Consider the following 19,294-nt stretch of genomic DNA (forward strand, 5'->3'; position numbering starts at 1 on the left):
AGAGGCAGAGGCAGACTAGGGAGGTCAATAAGTGGCTCAGAAATTGGTGGAGGAAGGAGGCTTATGGGTTCCTGGAGTACTGGTCTGACCTTTCTATTGGCTACAAGCTTTATACTAGGAATGGGCTGCACTTCAATGGGGAGGGTGCAGCTGTGCTGGAGGAAAGAATGGTTAGAAGGTTGAAGGAGAGTTTAATCTAGTGACTAGGCGGAAGGGCAATTACTGTAAAAGAGTGGAGGTGTGGATAGAAGAAGCAGAAGTAATGAAAATGGGGGGATAGTTGGGTGAAATGGGGGGGAGGTGTTGGAATAGACATACAGAAAAATAAATAAAGTGTGTGTATACTAATGCCAAAAGCCTCACCAACAAGTTTGTCGATTTAAAATTAATATTGTTGGAAAGAAATATGAAATTGTGGAAATAACGGAGATGTGGCTTGACAACAGCTGTGACTGGGCTGTTAGTTTACAGGGCTATTGTCTGTTCAGGAGTGTGTGAACAAATTAGAGAAAGCGATTAGGGGGTGTTTGCTTATCTGTAAAATTTTCCCTCCCTAAAACCCGTCCTGCGTTATAATATATGTGAGGCAAATGAAAATGTAGAGTCTCTGTGGGTGGAAAGAAGGGGAGGGAGAAAGAAAAATAAAATACTGAGATAACATTGTTGTAAGTCTCCAAGTATAATAGAAAAAACAGAAAATGTCAAATAGACACAGGAGAATTATTATTATTATTATGTAACTAACTTGGTATAAATTGGGGAGCAAAAACCTGCAGGTCAAGCAAAGCAAACAGATATTTCACAATATCAAAAAAACAATTGGTGCAGGACCCAACAAGAGAGGGGCACTTCTAGACCAAATTCTAACCAATAGGCTAGACAAGAGTATCAAATGCACAGGTTAGGGGAGTCACTTGGGAAGAAATAGTGATCACAAAATAATATGTTTTTACATATCCTTTTCTAGGATGTATGGTAGCGGAGATACAGGGACACTAAACTTCAGGAAAGCTAATTTCTAATGGTTAAGAGATGATCTTAGTGCCATAAACTGGTACAATGTCCTTGAAAATAAAAGTACACTTATATAAGCATCTGGAATAGGTCCTGTGCACAATATACACCCTATGGGAATAAACAAGCTACAAATAGGAGGAAACCCTATGACTAAGTAAGCAGAGCTATAAGGGGCGCAAAAAATGACAAAAAGAAAGTGTTTACTGAATTAAAGCAAAAGGGTAATGACGAGTCATTAAATAATTATAGAAGAAAAAAATAATTGTGTAAAAAGCAAATCAAGGTAGCAAAAAATGAGACAGAGAAGTTCATTGCCAAAGAAAGTAAAAATAACCAAAAACTATTATTCAACTACATAAACAGTAAGAAATACAAATATGATAGTTTGCCCCCCTCAAAAATAATCTGGATGAAATGGTGGAGGATGAGAGAAAGGCCAATCTAAAGGTCTTTTTCTCTACAATATTTATCAAGAAAATCCTATGACAGATGACATAAATCAAGGATACCATAAATGCTCCATTAAATGTCTCCTGCTTAACCCAGCTGGAAGTATGGCGCCACTTCAAAACCATTAAAGTGGACAAATCACGGGGCCTTATGGCATACACCCCCGAGTACGGCAGGGGATTCTTTAATAACAGGGTCTATACCACTGGTGCATGGCAAATGTGGCGCAAATATTAAAAAAAAAACAAAAAAACTTATAGGCCGGCAATTTTATCCTCTACTGTAGGCAAAATCTTTGAGTGTTTTCCAAGAGTTTCAATCCTGTATAATCTCATAGCCTCATGACCCAACATCAACATGGGTTTATGAGGGATCAGTTCTGTGAGACTAAACTGATCAACTTCTAGGAGGAAGTAAGTTCCAGACTGACCCAGGGTAAGCCCTTAGATGTTGTCTATCTGGACTTTTTAAAAGGCATTTGATACGGTTTGTACATAGATGGCCGGTATTTAAAATGAGAACAATTAGACAAGGGGAAAATATGCTTGATTGGGTTAACTACTGGCTCAGTCATAGTAAACAGAGAGGGGCTACTAAAGGGGTTGTCCACTACTTGAACAGCCCCTTTTCATTTCTCATGTTTGGCCCCGTTAACATAAAAACATTTATACTTACCTCCAGTGCCTTTCCAGCAGTGTTGGAACACTCGTTCACCTAAGGTTATGTCATATGAGACCTGCCCCCAATGAGCACTGGTGTCACTGTCTCGGCCTTCAGACAAATCGAACATCAAGAGGAAGTCAGAGAGCAGCCGCAACCCTGATTTCTATAACCATTTCAATCAGTCTGGAAAAGGTTATAAAGCCATTTCTAAAGCTTTGGGACTCCAGTGGACCACAGTGAGAGCCATTATCTACAAATGGCAAAAGCATGGAACAGTGGTTAACCAGGGCTGTGGAGTTGGGTACAGTAGATCAATGCAGTTTATGAGGAATTTGTTTCATAAGAATTTGGGAAAGCTATGAAATGTTCTATAAATGTCTGTCCTATTCCTGATTTAAGGGTCTAGACTTTTAGCTGAGATGAATCCGTGTTACAGTAAATTTATCACTTAAACATGAGCCATGTATGAGGGAGTCGGAGTCGTGGAGTCGATGTCATGGAAATTGAGGAGTCGGAGGTTTGGCTTACCGACTCCACAGCCCTGTGGTGAACCTTACCAGGAGTGGCCGGCTGACCAAAATTACCCGGAGAGTGCAGCGATGACTCATCTAAAAGGTCACAAAAGACCCCACAGCAACATCCAAAGTACTGGAGGCATCACTTGCCTTATTTAAGGTTCTTGTTCATGACTCCACCATAAGAAAGACTGGGCAAAAATGGCATGCATGGCAGATTTCCAAACGAAAACCACTGCTGAGCAAAAAGAACAAAGGCTCATCTCAGTTTTGCCAGAAAACATCTTGATGGTCGCCAAACTATTTCAGAGAATACTCTGTGGACTGGTGAGACAAAAGCTAAACTTTTTGGAAGGTGTATGTCCCATTACATCTGGCGCAGAAGTAACAGCATTTCAGAAAAGAATCATCATACCAACAGTAAAATATGGCGGTGGTAATGTGATGGTCTGAGGCTGTTTTGCTGCTTCAGCACCTGGAAGACTTGCTGTGGTAAATGGAACCATGAATTCTGTTGTCTACCAAAATATCCTAAAGGAGAATGTCAGGCCATCTGTTCGTGACCTCAAGCTGAAGCTCACTTGGGTTAAGCAGCAGAACAATGATCCAAAACACACCAACAAGTCCAACTCTGAATGGCTTAAGAAAAAGAAAATTAAGACTTTGGAGTGGCCTAGTCAAAGTCCTGACCTTAATCTGATTGAGATGCTGTGGCATGACCTTAAAAAGGCGGTTCATATTCAGAAACCTTCCAATGTGGCTAAATTATAACAATTGTTGTAAAAGACTCATTGCCAGTTATAACGTGGATTTTGCTCCAGGTTCTCTGGTTTCCTCCCACACTCCAAAGACATACTGATAGGGAATTTAGATTGTGAGCCCCAATGGGGACAGCGATGATAATGTATTTAAAGCACTGTGGAAAATGTTGGTGCTATATAAAAATAAAGATTATTATTGCAAACGCATGTTTGCAGTTGTTGCTGCTAAGGGTGGCCAAACCAGTTATTAGGTTAAGGGGGCAATCACTTTTTCACACAGTCCTGTAGGTTTGGATTTATTTTTCCCTTAATAATAAAGACCTTCATTTAAAAACTGCATTGGGTGTTTCCTTGTGTTGTCTTTGTTTAAATCTTGTTTTGTGATCTGAAACATTTAAGTGTGACAAACATGCAAAAGAATAAGAAATCAGGAAGGGGGCAAACACTTTTTCACACCACTGTATATGACCTAGTTTAGCCTAGGATTGTTTTTTAAGGAACTACCCCAACCACTGCTATATTTTCAATTAAACCTTTTTTGCGATATGTTTTAACAGTCTAACTAAATCCTTCAAAATGAACACAAGTCATAAGTCAAAAGTGTTTAAAAAAATGTTACCAATGACTTACTTATTATCTGTTGTTTGTTTAAGAGCGCCTCCTCGTAGACTGCAAAGGCAACATTCCTAAAATGAGAAGGTAAAAATAATGAAGAAAACTCAACTTGTGCATGAAAAATTGTGTGTAAAGTGGATAAATCAAAAGGTTGGCTACCACATTTATTATTTTGGCCATAACAAATTGCTCTAATAGGCTCCTTTATAAAACATCACTTAAAAAAAAGTCAATAAAGAACATCTTTCAAAACTCTCAGAAAATAACTATTCGTCACAAGATTTATCAAATACAAATAATGTAACACTGGTTCGGTTTACAATGGCTTGTAGCAGAGAATGACAGTAGCCAAGTGGAAAGACGAACAAATAAAAGAACAATCCCAATTTATTCTTGAGTTTTAACCCATGGCAATGACAATCCAATATAATGCATTCTACTGTATGTAAAACAATCATTCTATCTAGCAGTATTTGGACTTCGCTAAATAGAGGGCTGTTTAAAGAGATGAGTGCAGTATGAGGTAGAAAAAAAGTCTATATTAGACTGAATTTGCAAACCAGGGAAAATCACTGGAATAATTACATGTGGCAAATAGTTTTTACTTCAAGAATAATTTTTTTCACCAATTCCGATCTGAATAAAGGAGAACCATTGAGAAATCTAAAAAATATCAGTTCTCCTAGTAGGTAATTATGTTATTTAATTTAGAGATATATTATCAGCGGGTGATAATTCACTATTATGTCATAGAAGAAACTTCGATACACATAAAAGATTAGGTGCTACCAAAGTTCAGGGAAGCCACATGAAGGACTATTGGGAAGGGGTATCTACAGTCACACACATACTCCAACTTCTCCCCACCCAGCTGGGCATGAACGGCAGTTCGCTCTGTACGAAAAATAGTGTAAATTAAGCAGTGCAAGAATCCAGTGGACATGTTTCCCTGCAGTGTTATAGAGTTCATTGTAATGAACCAACTAGCTTGCTCACCAACCTATCGCCATATCCCCAACAATGATAATTTGGGCTTCTTCAGCACTGATTAACAACTCCTTTTTTACTGCAGATCTGATGTCCTACATTTATGTATAGAGTACAAGAGTTTCTAATTCTGTTTTTTTTTTTTTTTTTTTTTAACTGTATCATATACAGTTTTTCCTCACGGGATATGCTAGAATGCAAGTTATATTGTAAAATCATATTCTTTTCTAAAAAGTAAGCATAATGCCTATAAACCTGTAAGGAATTTTACTCTCCATTTTTTAAATTGTGCTATTACTTGAGCATCAATATGGTAACTTCATCAAATCTAAAGTTATACCTATTAAAATGATATATAGCCTCCATCACTCCAACTCCAGTCATGCTTATATTAAAACTAATATGCTGTTTCATTACCTCCAGACAATGTCTCACAGCTGTTTATATTGTTGGTTGCTTTTCACATTTACATCACTAGGGGCACATCCAAAATATGTGACAACTTAAAGTGGCTGTCTTTAGGGTAGGTCATCAACATCAAATCGGTGGGGGTCGGAAACTTAGCACCATCACTGATCTTATGTCAGCTAGAGAATAGGTTCTGCTCTACAGCATCCGGCAGTGACTGCTTCACATTGAAAGAAGTTGTGTAGAGCAGCTTTGTTTTATGCTTACATCTGTATGCTGCTGGAACAAATAGCTGATCGGTCAGAGTGTCGGGTGTCAAACCTCCACCTACCCAATAATGCTGCTCTATCTTATAGATAGGTCATCGATCTCATATGAATGGCGTACTCCTTGAAATGAGATTTCCAGCCAGAAGCATATATCAACTATTCAATGGATAGAAATAGGAAGGCAGGATCTAAGAGTCCAATCAGTGGATGAGTGATAAATGGATCTGTTGGGATATCACTTTAACTGAATTGTTTAGAGAAAACCTGTTCGCACAACTTTGTAATGTAAAGCCATGGCTATAATGGCGCTGTAATACAGATTACAGGACTGTACACGGAGTCTTCTCCTCCCTGTTGGTGATTCCCCAGCCCCTATGTTCTGCCTCCAGCCTTTGAATGACCAGCTTCCTCTGTTTGAAATCTCAGTAGTGACCTGTCAAAGACTGCAGGCAGACAGAGGGGCGGGAGAATCACCGACAGGGAGCAAGAGACCTAACCAATAGAAAACTTAAAATGTTTGAATACAGAACAACAAAGTGGATTTCTTCACAAAAAGGTATCAATGTAATCAGTATTACAGCGCCATTACAGCCATGACTTTACTTTACATTACAAAATCCTGCTGACAGGTTCTCTATAACAGTTTACAAATGCCTGAGATATGGATATAGGTGATACACTTCTATTCGCTTATATATGACACTTTGGTGCATTTGTGAATATAAACAACCAATAAACGTGGGTGTTTTTGTCAATAATTTTTCTGCCCTATAAAAATTATAACCCATATTTGTCACAGCAGTACATTGGCCCCCAATACTGGGAACTGCTCATTGATGTTACAAATGTTGTGTACTTTAAATGTCATTATTAAAAACTGTTATTTTACTGTAGCCGTATGCACTCTTTTATCCTCCTTTTTTATTTAAACAAAAAACATAGGTAAACAATAGGTAATTTCCTGATGATTCATTCCCTTTAACTCCTTCATGACCTTGCGATTTTCTGTTTTTGCGTTTTTGTTTTTTCCTCCTCTTATTTCAAGAGCCATAACTTTTTTATTTTTCTGTCCCCATAGCCATACAAGGGCTTGCTTTTTGGGGGATGTGTTGTACTTTTCAATGACACCAGTTTATCATGTGATGCACTGAAAAGCAAAAAGAAATTCCATTTGCGTTGAAATTGCATAAAAATATTTAATTCCACAATTGTTTTTTTATTTACTTACAATGTTCGCTTTACAGTAAAACTGACCTGGTAATATGATTCTCTAGGTCAGTACGAGAATGCAGTGTGTGTGTGTGTGTGTGTGTGTGTGTGTGTGTGTGTGTGTGTGTGTGTGTGTGTGTGTGTGTGTGTGTGTGTGTACAAAAGTTTGGACACACCTTCTCATTTAAAGATTTTTCTGTATTTTCATGACTATGAAAATTGTACATTCGCACTGAAGGCATTAAAACTATGAATTAACACATGTGGAATTATATACTTAACAAAAAAGTGTGAAACAACTGAAAATATGTCTTATATTCTATGTTCTTCAAAGCCACCTTTTGCTTTGATGACTGCTTTGCACACTCTTGGCAATGTCTTGATGAGCTTCAAGAGGTAGTCACCGGAAATGGTTTTCATTTCACAGGTGTGCCCTGTCAGGTTTAATAAGTGGGATTTCTTGCCTTATAAATGGGATTGGGACCATCAGTTGTGTTGTGCAGAAGTCTGGTGGATACACAGCTGATAGTCCTACTGAATACACTGTTAGAATTTGTATTATGGCAAGAAAAAAGCAGCTAAGTAAAGAAAAACGAGTGGCCATCATTACTTTAAGAAATGAAGGTCAGTCAGTCCGAAAAATTGGGCAAACTTTGAAAGTGTCCCCAAGTGCAGTTGCAAAAACCATCAAGCGCTACAAAGAAACTGGCTCACATGAGGACCGCCCCAGGAAAGGAAGACCAAGAGTCACCTCTGCTTCTGAGGATAAGTTTATCTGAGTCACCAGCCTCAGAAATCGCAGGTTAACAGCAGCTCAGATTAGAGACCAGGTCAATGCCACACAGAGTTCTAGCAGCAGACACATCTCTACAACAACTGTTAAGAGGAGACTTTGTGCAGCAGGCCTTCATGGTAAAATAGCTGCTAGGAAACCACTGCTAAGGACAAGCAACAAGCAGAAGAGACTTGGTTGGGCTAAAGAACACAAGGAATGGACATTAGACCAGTGGAAATCTGTGCTTTTGTCTGATGAGTCCAAATTTGAGATCTTTGGTTCCAACCACCGTGTCTTTGTGCACGCAGAAAATGTGAACGGATGGACTCTACATGCCTGGTTCCCACCGTGAAGCATGGAGGAGGTGTGATGGTGTGGGGGTGCTTTGCTGGTGACACTGTTGGGGATGTATTCAAAATTGAAGGCATACTGAACCAGCATGGCTACCACAGCATCTTGCAGCGGCATGCTATTCCATCCGGTTTGCGTTTAGTTGGACCATCATTTATTTTTCAACAGGACAATGACCCCAAACACACCTCCAGGCTGTGTAAGGGCTATTTGACCAAGCTGGAGAGTGATGGGGTGCTACACCTGATGACTTGGCCTCCACAGTCAGCAGACCTGAACCCAATCGAGATGGTTTGGGGTGAGCTGGACCGCAGAGTGAAGGCAAAAGGGCCAACAAGTGCTAAGCATCTCTGGGAACTTCTTCAAGATTGTTGGAAGACAATTTCCCGTGACTACCTCTTGAAGCTCATCAAGAGAATGCCAAGAGTGTGCAAAGCAGTCATCAAAGCAAAAGGTGGCTACCTTGAAGAACATAGAATATAAGACATATTTTCAGTTGTTCCACACTTTTTTGTTAAGCATATAATTCCACATGTGTTAATTCAAAGTTTTGATACCTTCAGTGTGAATGTACAATTTTCATAGTCATGAAAATACAAAAAAATCTTTAAATGAGAAGGTGTGTCCAAACTTTTGGTCTGTACTGTACATACGTATACATATACACAGTACAGACAAAAAGTGAGCTGCTGTTAACCTGCGATTTCTGAGGCTGGTGACTCTTGCCATAATACAAATTCTAACAGTCTATTCAGTAGGACTATCAGCTGTGTATTCACCTGACTTCTGTACAAACACAACTGATGGTCCCAACCCCATTTATAAGGCAAGAAATCCCACTTATTAAACCTGACAGGGCACACCTGTGAAGTGAAAACCATTTCCGGTGACTACCTCTTGAAGCTCATCAAGAGAATGCCAAGAGTGTGCAAAGCAGTCATCAAAGCAAAAGGTGGCTACTTTGAAGAACCTAGAATATAAAACATATTTTCAGTTGTTTCACACTTTTTTGTTAAGTATATAATTCCACATGTGTTAATTCATAGTTTTGATGCCTTCAGTGTGAATGTACAATTTTCATAGTCATGAAAATATAGAAAAATCTTTACATGAGAAGGTGTGTCCAAACTTTTGGTCTGTACTGTATATAAATATATATATACACACACACACACAAAAAAAAAATGTTTGTATTTGTGGTGAAGAAAAAAATCGGAAGTTTGTAAGAAGAAAAATTTTGCTCCCATTTTCTGAGACCTGTGATGTTTTCATTTTTTGGGGTATGGGGTTGTGTGGGGGCTTATTTTTTGCACCCTGAGCTGACGTTTCTATTGATACCATTATGGGGTAGATACAATGTTTTGATCGCCTCCTATTGTATTTTAGCCCAGAATTCTAGAATTTTGATTTATTTTTCTCATTACACTGCTTACCGATCTGATTAATTTTAAATTTTGATAGATCAGACTTTTAGGAAAGCAGCGATACTAAATATGTGTATTTTTAATTGATTTATTTTTAATGGGGCAAAAGGGAGTGATTTGAACTTTTTTTTTTTTTTATTTTTTTCATAATTTTTAAAAACTTTTTTTCCCCTTACTTTTTACTGTATTTATTAGTCCTCTTAGGAGACTTGAAGCTGCGATCGCCCGATCACTTGTGCTATACATAGCAGTGCATCAGCTTCAGCCCTGCTATGTACAGCAAAAATCACAATCTCCTATGAAAGCTAGCTACGGGCCGGCATTCACAGGAGGATCATAATGACAGGCACGGGGGTCATCAGCAGACCTCCGGCTGTCATGACAACCCATTAGCACTCCGAGATGACATGTCAGGGGCACTGATGATGAATGACACGCTTCCGGCCAGCGAGTGTTAAATCCCGCTGTCAGTGATTAACAGCGGGATTTAACTGGTTAACAGCTGCTAAAGGCACATGATGGCTGATTAAATCAGTCATCATGTGCAGGGAAAGATGTGGGCTCAGCACATCAAAGGCAAGGACATGACATTTGACGTAAAGCGACGTCAAAGGTCGTGGAGGGCTTAAACACCAGAAAAAAAACATTTTTTAATGCCACTGCCAAACATATACACAATAAGGCAAATTAGGCTCAATAAGAATATTTGAGATCTGCTCAAACATAATTACTAGTTAGCAGTAATATCTGTAATTTTACAATTCCAACTTCTAGAAGCAGTGACAAAAATGACACGACTGAATTTTCCTAGATCTCTTATGTAAAAACTACTCCGTATTCACTTTGTATACAATTATTCAAGCCTAGCATTATTCCCTCAATAGTATTGCAATGTCAGCGGTAGGCATGGCTAATGAGAAATCAGGGTCAAGCTTTTCCAAAATGGGGAAAGCGGTAGCCAATTCATACACTGTGCAAAGCATTGTAATTAGACAATAGGATAAATGAATGGTGTTGGAGGTCACAGCAGGTGAAGAGACTCACTAGTATCTGCCCAACTATCTGATTCTTTCTGAACTAGGGAGCAGGAAAAGGAGTCATAGGGAGCAGAGGAGAGGTAAAAATGTGCTTTTCCATTCTCCGCACTAGTCTTCAAACAGGATAGTAACCTTAAACATGAACAGAGGCGCTTGTTTCACTGTGTGCAACACTAAATAAGAGCTGGGTGTCATTTTATATTTTATTGTTTCAGCTTTGTTGAATAGTAAGCGAAAAATGTAGAGGAGATACATGTTAAGTCACAGCAGACACTTTCTGCTGTGCAAAAATAAAATTACGATTGCCTGACCTTGAGCGGATCCTGGAATGAAGGTTCTGATATACAACATATGATCATCTGCTGCCATATTTCAAGCACACACTGAATAGCTATTGTGCAGTGCAGCTGCTGCGTAGTCTGTTCTTGGAGTAATGAGAGCTGAGATCCAGCCATTATTGAAAGCATAAGCTGGGAAATGAATAGCAGAATACCTGTATTTCGGATTCTTTTGATGTCAAATGAAATGCCACACTCTGTAAAATGTGTGGAAAATATCACATCACAACATCAAATTGTGGGTTAAAGATCTAGCTGAAACGCATGCAAGAGAGAATAACTACCCATCATGTACATCACAATTCACTATTAATACATTTTGGAAAACATTAATATTAATACATTTTAGAGAACGTGAATATTAATTAATTTAATTTATTCAGAAATATATTGTAACCGTTCATCTTGTTGAAAGGTTAGATTACCTACAGCTCAGAAAAATCAGTACCTAAGTACTCTGCCAGTAGGATACAAATCAAGCAGCATTAACCTGATGAATATGGTATGCACGGTTCATTTATAGATCAGGTGTTATTTTGTATGGAAGGTAAGAATGTAGCTGGCAAAAGGACAAGCATGTGACTTCAGAACAGTCCAATTAATTTGAGTTTTAACTTGGATTTGCAATGGTCCTATTCATCTTTGTGGAAAAGCTTGTTCTTCATTGTGTGAACATTGAGGGCCCTAGAGGATCTTATTCGAAAACCCCATTTTTAAAAGGGAACTTGTCAACAAATTTTTTACATATGGAAGCAGCTATTGCTCATTGCGAATAGTTCTTTGTCCCTCCTTAAAAACTCCTGTTTTCCTACAGATCCAATGTGCCAATGAGGAGAAATCTGGAGTAGAAGCCATATATATTGGGGGTTGTCATTGATAATAATGGGCCACACTCCTATACAGCCTTACACTACTTCCATATGGAAAATTGTACAAATACTTGAAGTTTACATTATACTTTAATAACCATGGTTAATTGCTTTTAAAATGGATATTAGGTGCCCAATTGTGGTGCAGTTACATTGATTACAAGTGCTGCCACACAAGCACATCGCTCACTACAATTATTAGAGATTAAGGAGGACTCTCACATTTTCGTTTACAACGCAGAGATTTTAGTGGCGGGAGGAAATTCATCATAATGTTCATGCCCAGAAAACTGGCAGATAAATGTGGCCAATTTTTGTGCAACACCTAGTTATCAACTCCGCCACTTTTATAATAAGTGGAGATTAGCGAATATGGCCATGGTCTAGTGGAGCCCAACACATTTACTATCATTTATGCCAGAAAGTGGTGTAAATAATAGCAGAAGCATATTCCAGTCCATGCCTAGAGTACTTTTTTCTGCATTCTGGCGCTTAGGTGTCCAGAAAGGTGTATCAAATTTATTAAGAGGCATGCATCTCATTGAATTTGGTGCATTTTACTCTAGCACCATTTTGATCAAGACCGCCAATGCTGAAGAAATATCCCTTTTGTCCTTGACCCCTTAAAGAGCCATCAATTTTTTAATGGACACAATTGGTGAAAAACATTTCATTGCTGCAAACTCAATTCCTGAAACCCTGATCTCCATCAGTCCCGATAGACACTGAATGGCAGAAGATGTTTTCATTCTCTCAGTCATGTTAAAAGAGTCATTACTTCGTCTGTTTATGCAGCTATAGGAGGAATTTTGTTGAACCAGCTGTATATTTTAATGTCACCAATTTGCGTTGCATATAACTACAAAGTAGTAAAATGATGGAAATCACAGGAAGGACAGGCATGTTAATAATATGCAAATGATGAAATAGAAACAACATTTTCAAAACATCTCAATTTATTATTCAGTATTGAGAATGAGTGCCGTGTGCAGAAATACATGTACTTACACACCTTTTCTTGCTATCAATTAGGTTAGTAATGGTTTTCGGAGGACTGTTCTGCCACCCTGAAAGGACTTGGGCACACAAATCATCGAATGTCCAATTTCACTTGCAGTACAGAATGGATCCCTACACTCCATCAAATCAGACGAGACCAAGTGGGCAACGCCATGAAGAGGCCTTCACAAGGGAACTGTCACACAGTTCTCAGTTGGAGAATGCATTATTATTAGGACATTAGCTTCTTCTTATCCCTTTTTTTTTAATCCTTCTACTTTTCTTCCTCCTTTTTCTCTTATTTTTCTCCTACTCTCTTTTTTTTTTTTGCTTTCTACCTCTCGTAAGGTCTATCATAATAAAAGTGCAAGACCTGCTGCTGGCTAGGAGGTTTTCCATCCCTGAGTCACAAGTCCCTCTTGTATTGCCTTCTCATTACATTGAGTAATGATTGTGTATCATCTATTGCTTGTACAGCTCCTGTGTAGATATAATCCCTTTCAGGTTAATCACGATTGTATTTTACTGCCAATTCTCAAGCTATGTGGGATTGGGTTGTCAATCTCGCCAGTTGTATTTTTGCCTTTCTTAAGTAAAGTATTTCTAAAAAAAAAAAAAATTCAAGCAGATGAGGAGAAGGTGAGGGGAACACTTCCACTTCCCTTCCACTGTGCTTGGACTCATCTCATTGTGCCAGGCTTGGGATTTTAGCCTTTTTTTGGACATGTCTTCTCTGAATCGCCATAGACAACATGAAATTAATGACAGGTACGCCTTAAAATGACTAAAAAATATGATATATTCTAAACACTAATGCATTAGAAACATACAGGTAGGTTCATTGCCTTCACTTCAAGATAGGGTTTGTGAGATAAAATTTGAGCCCCACAGATTGTGAGTGGTCTTCTCATAGTAAAATAGGGGCTGTTGTATTCAGACAATTTCTGCAGAACAGCAATCAGAGAATTTGAGTCTCCCCAGCTTTCAGCTGTAACAAAAAGGCTCTGTTCACATGTGCAATTCCGTCATATGAGGAAAAGATTGACAATGACAGCACAACAGAGCCTGATGAGCTCGGTGGCATAATAAATAAAAAGAACATGGCACTTTGTCATAGTTTCCAATATACATTACAACCATAATGCAGATTGTAACAGTGCCAGAGAAAGCTACTTATATTGTACAATTTTCTTTCTTTTTAGTGTCGTAATTAGTGGGGCTTACATTGGCTCCAAAGAGGATTTACATTTTGAGCAAGAAATAAAAAAAATATATATATAAAAATAAAATAAATCAGGAAACAACTAATCAACACACAAACCAGTCTCAATGCAATTTACTAGTAAGTACTCCTTCCATATCTCAACAGCATTGTCACTGTAGGTTAAGCATTCTCATCAAATCGTTTCATCTTTAGTTTGGTTAGAAGGTTCTCGATTTAAATGATAATTCGGCCATAAGAGGAGGCAGAAAATTCCTCTCTGAGCACCAGCAGGTTTGTAGTCAGGAGCTAGCTGTTGAATATCACTTGTTTCATGCTAGTCTGTCATGCTTAAAGTCTAAAAATAAATGATGCAACTTACTGCTGTCCAAACTCCAATTCTACATCGAGAACACATCCATCTATCATGAATTTCATGGGAAGGAACACCATAACAACCTGTAATGAGAGAACTCAGTTAATTAATGGATGCTACCCCTTCTGGTCTCTGAATCTTCAAGAAACTCAGCGGGGTATGGAGCAAGAACACGACAGGATTAAAGGGAAAATAACCACGACGGAATGTCCTTGACATTTGAGACAAATATCAAGCGTTTTAGTTTCTTAAAAGGTTTTCCCATAAGAGATAGGAGACTAGCAGGAATAATGGGACATAAGAATCTATATGTTACACCATGTTAGAGTGGAATTGTTAATTAGATCACAGTGGGCTAGTCTGTGGACCTCTCTAAAAATAAAAAAATATCAGGCTATTGCTCCATACAGGAAAATGAAAAAAAAAAAATATGCTCAGCCTAATTATCTGAACAATCTATACTTCTCTTACAGTCAATAAAAGAGAGACTTAAGGTAACTGGGCAGCCCACCAGATTCAAAATATAACCATTGATGAGATCAGCTGATCAACCCAAAACTGCTTGCAGAAAGCAAGCAGTAGGTTTTGCCAAAGAAAGTCATGGTCAGCCAGACACATTTAGCTTACATGGCAGCTTTTTAGATGAAATAGTAACCATGTAATATAAAGAAAGGATTGAGCCCGTAAAGAGGGGAATACCAAGTGGCGTACTAGGGCATTCCTCAGACAAACCCTTGAAAAAAAGCCTACATGAAATAAGTCACCTTTGGAAGAAATTTGAGCTTGTAGGATAGCCACTTACTTGCATGAACCTGTACACAGCAATTTGTGCAAGCAATGAGCTGACTTTTTCCATCACCATCAATAAAGGTATTTGTTGGTGCATATTCCGTGTTCTCTTCGCTGTATAGGAAGCACATTTCAGGGATCAGAGGTTTTGATCTTGGCTCTAGTGGAGGTACTTCGCTTGACACAGTTTCCCAGTAAGATTGCACGTCGTCATTATAAGTTTCCGACTAAAACGAAATAAAGGATAATGAAAACTGACATGAAAATGCTAGCATACCATCAAACATATACTACTATCAATACCCACAACTACTAGTATGACATAACTTTATAACAGGGATACAGAAGGTTACTAAGAGACCCTAGGCCACAGAAGACGACATCAGTGTTAAAAGCCAGGTCCTGCTTCACATCATTCCCAGGGATCCAGGAGTTTTTGCTCTATAATCTATGATAGGGGGCATCACAGATTGCACATCAGCTAGGTAGTATACATAGTCCTCTTGTACAAATAGACGTTGTACACAGCATTACTAACACAGATCTGTAAGCTTAATATATTGCCCTATGTAAAGCCACATGAATCACATGGGACGAGGCTTTAACACAGGCCTGCTTGAAGGCAAACCAGCAAGGGTACAAACAAGGGAGCAATGGAGGATCTAGAAGTATTTGTTTTTTTATTTTAATTTACAAGTTAAGCGGATTTTCATGGGAGAATTAGTACAATCTGGTGTAAATTTGCAGCTGTGGATTCTTGTGCTATTGCTTTGTATAAATGAGCCCTTACAGATAACAACAGGTCCTTACTCCAAATAGCCGAAACGACACAAAAAAAACGTGTTGTGCCATTTGCCTACTAAAAGAATACACACAGGACATGTAATTTATCCATGAGGAAAGTTTCTCCTTATCCCTCAGGGTGGTGACTGATACGCTGCTATCTATGCATGCACACACGGCAGCCAGATTCCTCATAAAGGTGCACCTAGTATATTCTTTTAGTAACTGGGTAGATACAGGAGGAATAATTTTGTTGGTCAGACAAGATTTATAAAGAAAACTCAATTGTGAAGGTCAAAACCTGTGACCAGTAGAGATGAAAGAATTGAATAGCAGAAGCCTTGTCCAGCGTCCACATCAGTATTCTGGGGTATAGGAGCCCTGCAAACCTCCTGCCGGCGTTCCTGGCGACTCTTCTAATTAGTAGGCCCGGCGAGATATCACGAGAGCATCATATCACAACAATGATGTTGCACAGCTCCTACAAATCAAAAGAGGTGCCAGGGATTCAGGCAGATGAGAGGCGGTCACAACGACCTTGGATTACTGACGTGGTCACTGGAAAAGGGTCTTAAAAATGTATTCGCTCATCTCTAGTGACGAATTATAAATTTGGTGGTAGGTGATGCAATACAGATAAGCCAAAAACGTCTAAGTTAGAAATGTTACTGTAATGTAATGTAAATGTTATTATTATTATTATTATTTATTATTATAGCGCCATTTATTCCATGGCGCTTTACATGTGATAGGGATATACATAACAAAAGCATTTACATAATCTTAACAAAACGAGTCAGCGACTGGTACAGGAGGAGCGAGGACCCTGCCCGCGAGGGCTCACAGTCTACAAGGGATGGGTGAGGATACAGTAGGTGAGGGTAGAGCTGGTCGTGCAGTGGTGTTTACTGCAGGTTGTAGGCTTGTCGGAAGAGGTGGGTCTTCAGGTTCCTTTTGAAGGTTTCCACGGTCGGCGAGAGTCTGATATGTTGGGGTAGAGTTCCAGAGTAGGGGGGAAGCACGGGAGAAATCTTGTATACGATTGTGGGAGGAGGAGATAAGAGGGGAGTAGAGCAGGAGATCTTGTGAGGATCGGAGGTTGCGTGCAGGTAAGTACCGGGAGACTAGGTCACAGATGTATGGGGGAGACAGGTTGTGGATGGCTTTGTATGCCATGGTTAAAGTTTTGAACTGAATTCTCTGGGCAATAGGGAGCCAGTGAAGGGATTGACAGAGAGGAGAGGCCGGGGAATAGCGGGGGGACAGGTGGATTAGTCGAGCAGCAGAGTTTAGGATAGATTGGAGAGGTGCAAGAGTGTTGGAAGGGATGCCACGGAGCAGGAGGTTGCAGTAGTCGAGGCGGGATATGATGAGGGCATGCACTAGTGTTTTTGCAGAGTCTTTGCTGAGGAATGCACGGATCCGGGAGATGTTTTTGAGTTGGAGTCGGCAGGAGGTGGAAAGGGCTTGAATATGTGGCTTGAAGGAGAGATCAGAGTCCAGGGTTACCCCAAGGCAGCGAGCTTGTGGGACTGGGGAGAGTGAACAGCCATTGACGTTGATGGATAGGTCGGATGGGGGATGTGAATGAGAGGGTGGAAAGATGATGAACTCTGTTTTATCCATGTTGAGTTTTAGAAACCTGTCGGAGAAGAAGGATGAGATGGCGGACAGACATTGTGGGATTCTGGTTAGTAGGGAGGAGATATCGGGTCCAGAGAGGTAGATCTGTGTGTCGTCAGCATAGAGGTGATACTGAAAGCCGTGAGACTCTATGAGCTGTCCCAGGCCGAAGGTGTAGATGGAGAAGAGCAGAGGTCCTAGAACTGAACCTTGGGGGACACCGACAGATAGGGGGCGAGATGAGGAGGTGGTGCGTGAGTGGGAGACGCTGAATGTCCTGTCTGTTAAGTATGAGGAGATCCAAGATAGAGCCAAGTCCGTGATGCCAAGAGATGAGAGAATCTGGAGTAAGAGGGAATGGTCCACTGTGTCAAAGGCAGATGACAGGTCCAGAAGGAGGAGGATGGAGTAGTGTCGCTTGGATTTGGCATTTAGTAGGTCGTTGGTGACTTTGGTCAGGGCAGTTTCAGTCGAGTGATGCGGTCGGAAGCCAGATTGTAGACGGTCGAAGAGGGAGCAGGAGGAGAGGTGGGAGGACAGTTCAAGGTGGACATGTTGTTCTAGAAGTTTTGAGGCAAAGGGGAGGAGTGATATGGGGCGGTAGCTGGTCAGAGAGGAAGGGTCAAGGGAGGGCTTTTTGAGGATGGGTGTGATTGCGGCATGTTTGAAACATGAGGGGAAGACTCCGGTTGTTAGTGATAGATTGAAGAGGTGGGTTAGGGTTGGGATGAAGACTGAGGTGAGGTTAGTGATGAGGTGGGATGGGATTGGGTCAAGTTCGCAGGTGGTGAGGTGTGATTTGGAGAGTAAAGAGGAGACTTGACCTTCTGTAATGGTGGAGAAGTGGGGTTTGGAGGAGGAGGGTTGAGTAGATATGAGGAGGGGTTGTGTGGACTTTAGGCCAAAGTTTTGTCTGATGGTGTCAATCTTCTGTTTGAAGAATGAGGCAAAGTCGTCGGCTGAGATGAGAGAAGAGGGAGGAGGTGCTGGGGGACGAAGGAGAGAGTTGAAAGTGTTAAATAGCTGTTTAGGGTTGTGAGATAGGGAGGATATGAGAAATGAGAAGTAGGTTTGTTTTGCTGTAGTGAGTGCGGACTTGAAATTAGTGAGGGATTGCTTGAATGCGATGAAGTGCTCGATGGAGTGAGACCTTTTCCATCTCCGCTCCGCAACCCTGGAGGCCCGGCGCAGTTCTTTGGTAAGTTTAGTGTGCCAGGGTTGCCTGTTGAATGTGCGAGGTGTGGTGTGTGTGAGAGGGGCGATCGAGTCTAGAGCTGCAGCTATTGTGGTGTTATATGAAGCAGCAGCAACGTCTGCATCGTGCAAGGAATTTATGTCTGTGAGAGGAAGGAGGGATTCAGAGAGAGAGTGTAGGTCAAGGTGTTTGAGATTTCTGCGAGGGTGTGTGAGTTTGTGGAGTGGGGATTGTGCACCCGGAGAGGAGAGGGTAGAGAATGTGAGGAGGTTATGGTCAGAGAGAGGGAGTGGTGAGTTAGAGAGGTTAGATAGGGAACAGAGGCGGGTGAAGATGAGGTCCAGTGTGTGGCCATCTTTGTGGGTGGGTGTGGAAGACCATTGAGTGAGTCCAAAGGAGGAAGTGAGGGATAGGAGCTTAGAGACAGACGAGTGGGGAGTGTCAATGGGGATGTTGAAGTCACCCATTATGATAGTGGGGATGTCAGTGGAAAGGAAGTGAAGCAGCCAGGTAGTGAAATGGTCTAAGAAGGTGGTGGCTTGCCCTGGGGGTCGGTAAACGACGGCCAGTTGGAGGTTGGAGGGGGAATAGATGCGCACACAGTGCACCTCAAAAGAGGGGAGTGTAACGGAGGGTGGCA

General features: G+C 40.4%; 1 protein-coding gene across 1 annotated transcript in view; it reads right to left on the reverse strand.

Moving 5' to 3' along the window:
* Positions 1-19,294, reverse strand: part of KDM4C (lysine demethylase 4C) — a 453,452-nt gene that overhangs the window by 107,077 nt on the left and 327,081 nt on the right. Inside the window, exons 14-16 of the mRNA XM_073668849.1 lie at positions 15,067-15,280; positions 14,271-14,347; positions 4,037-4,092 (exon numbers count right to left, since the gene is read on the reverse strand). Coding sequence (XP_073524950.1) covers positions 4,037-4,092; positions 14,271-14,347; positions 15,067-15,280 — 347 coding nt within the window. The remainder of the gene's footprint in view (positions 1-4,036; positions 4,093-14,270; positions 14,348-15,066; positions 15,281-19,294) is intronic.

The sequence above is a fragment of the Phyllobates terribilis genome, unplaced genomic scaffold, assembly GCF_046119375.1.
Source record: "Phyllobates terribilis strain yellow unplaced genomic scaffold, ASM4611937v1 Scaffold_1__5_contigs__length_1240528914, whole genome shotgun sequence".
NCBI lineage: Eukaryota > Metazoa > Chordata > Amphibia > Anura > Dendrobatidae > Phyllobates > Phyllobates terribilis.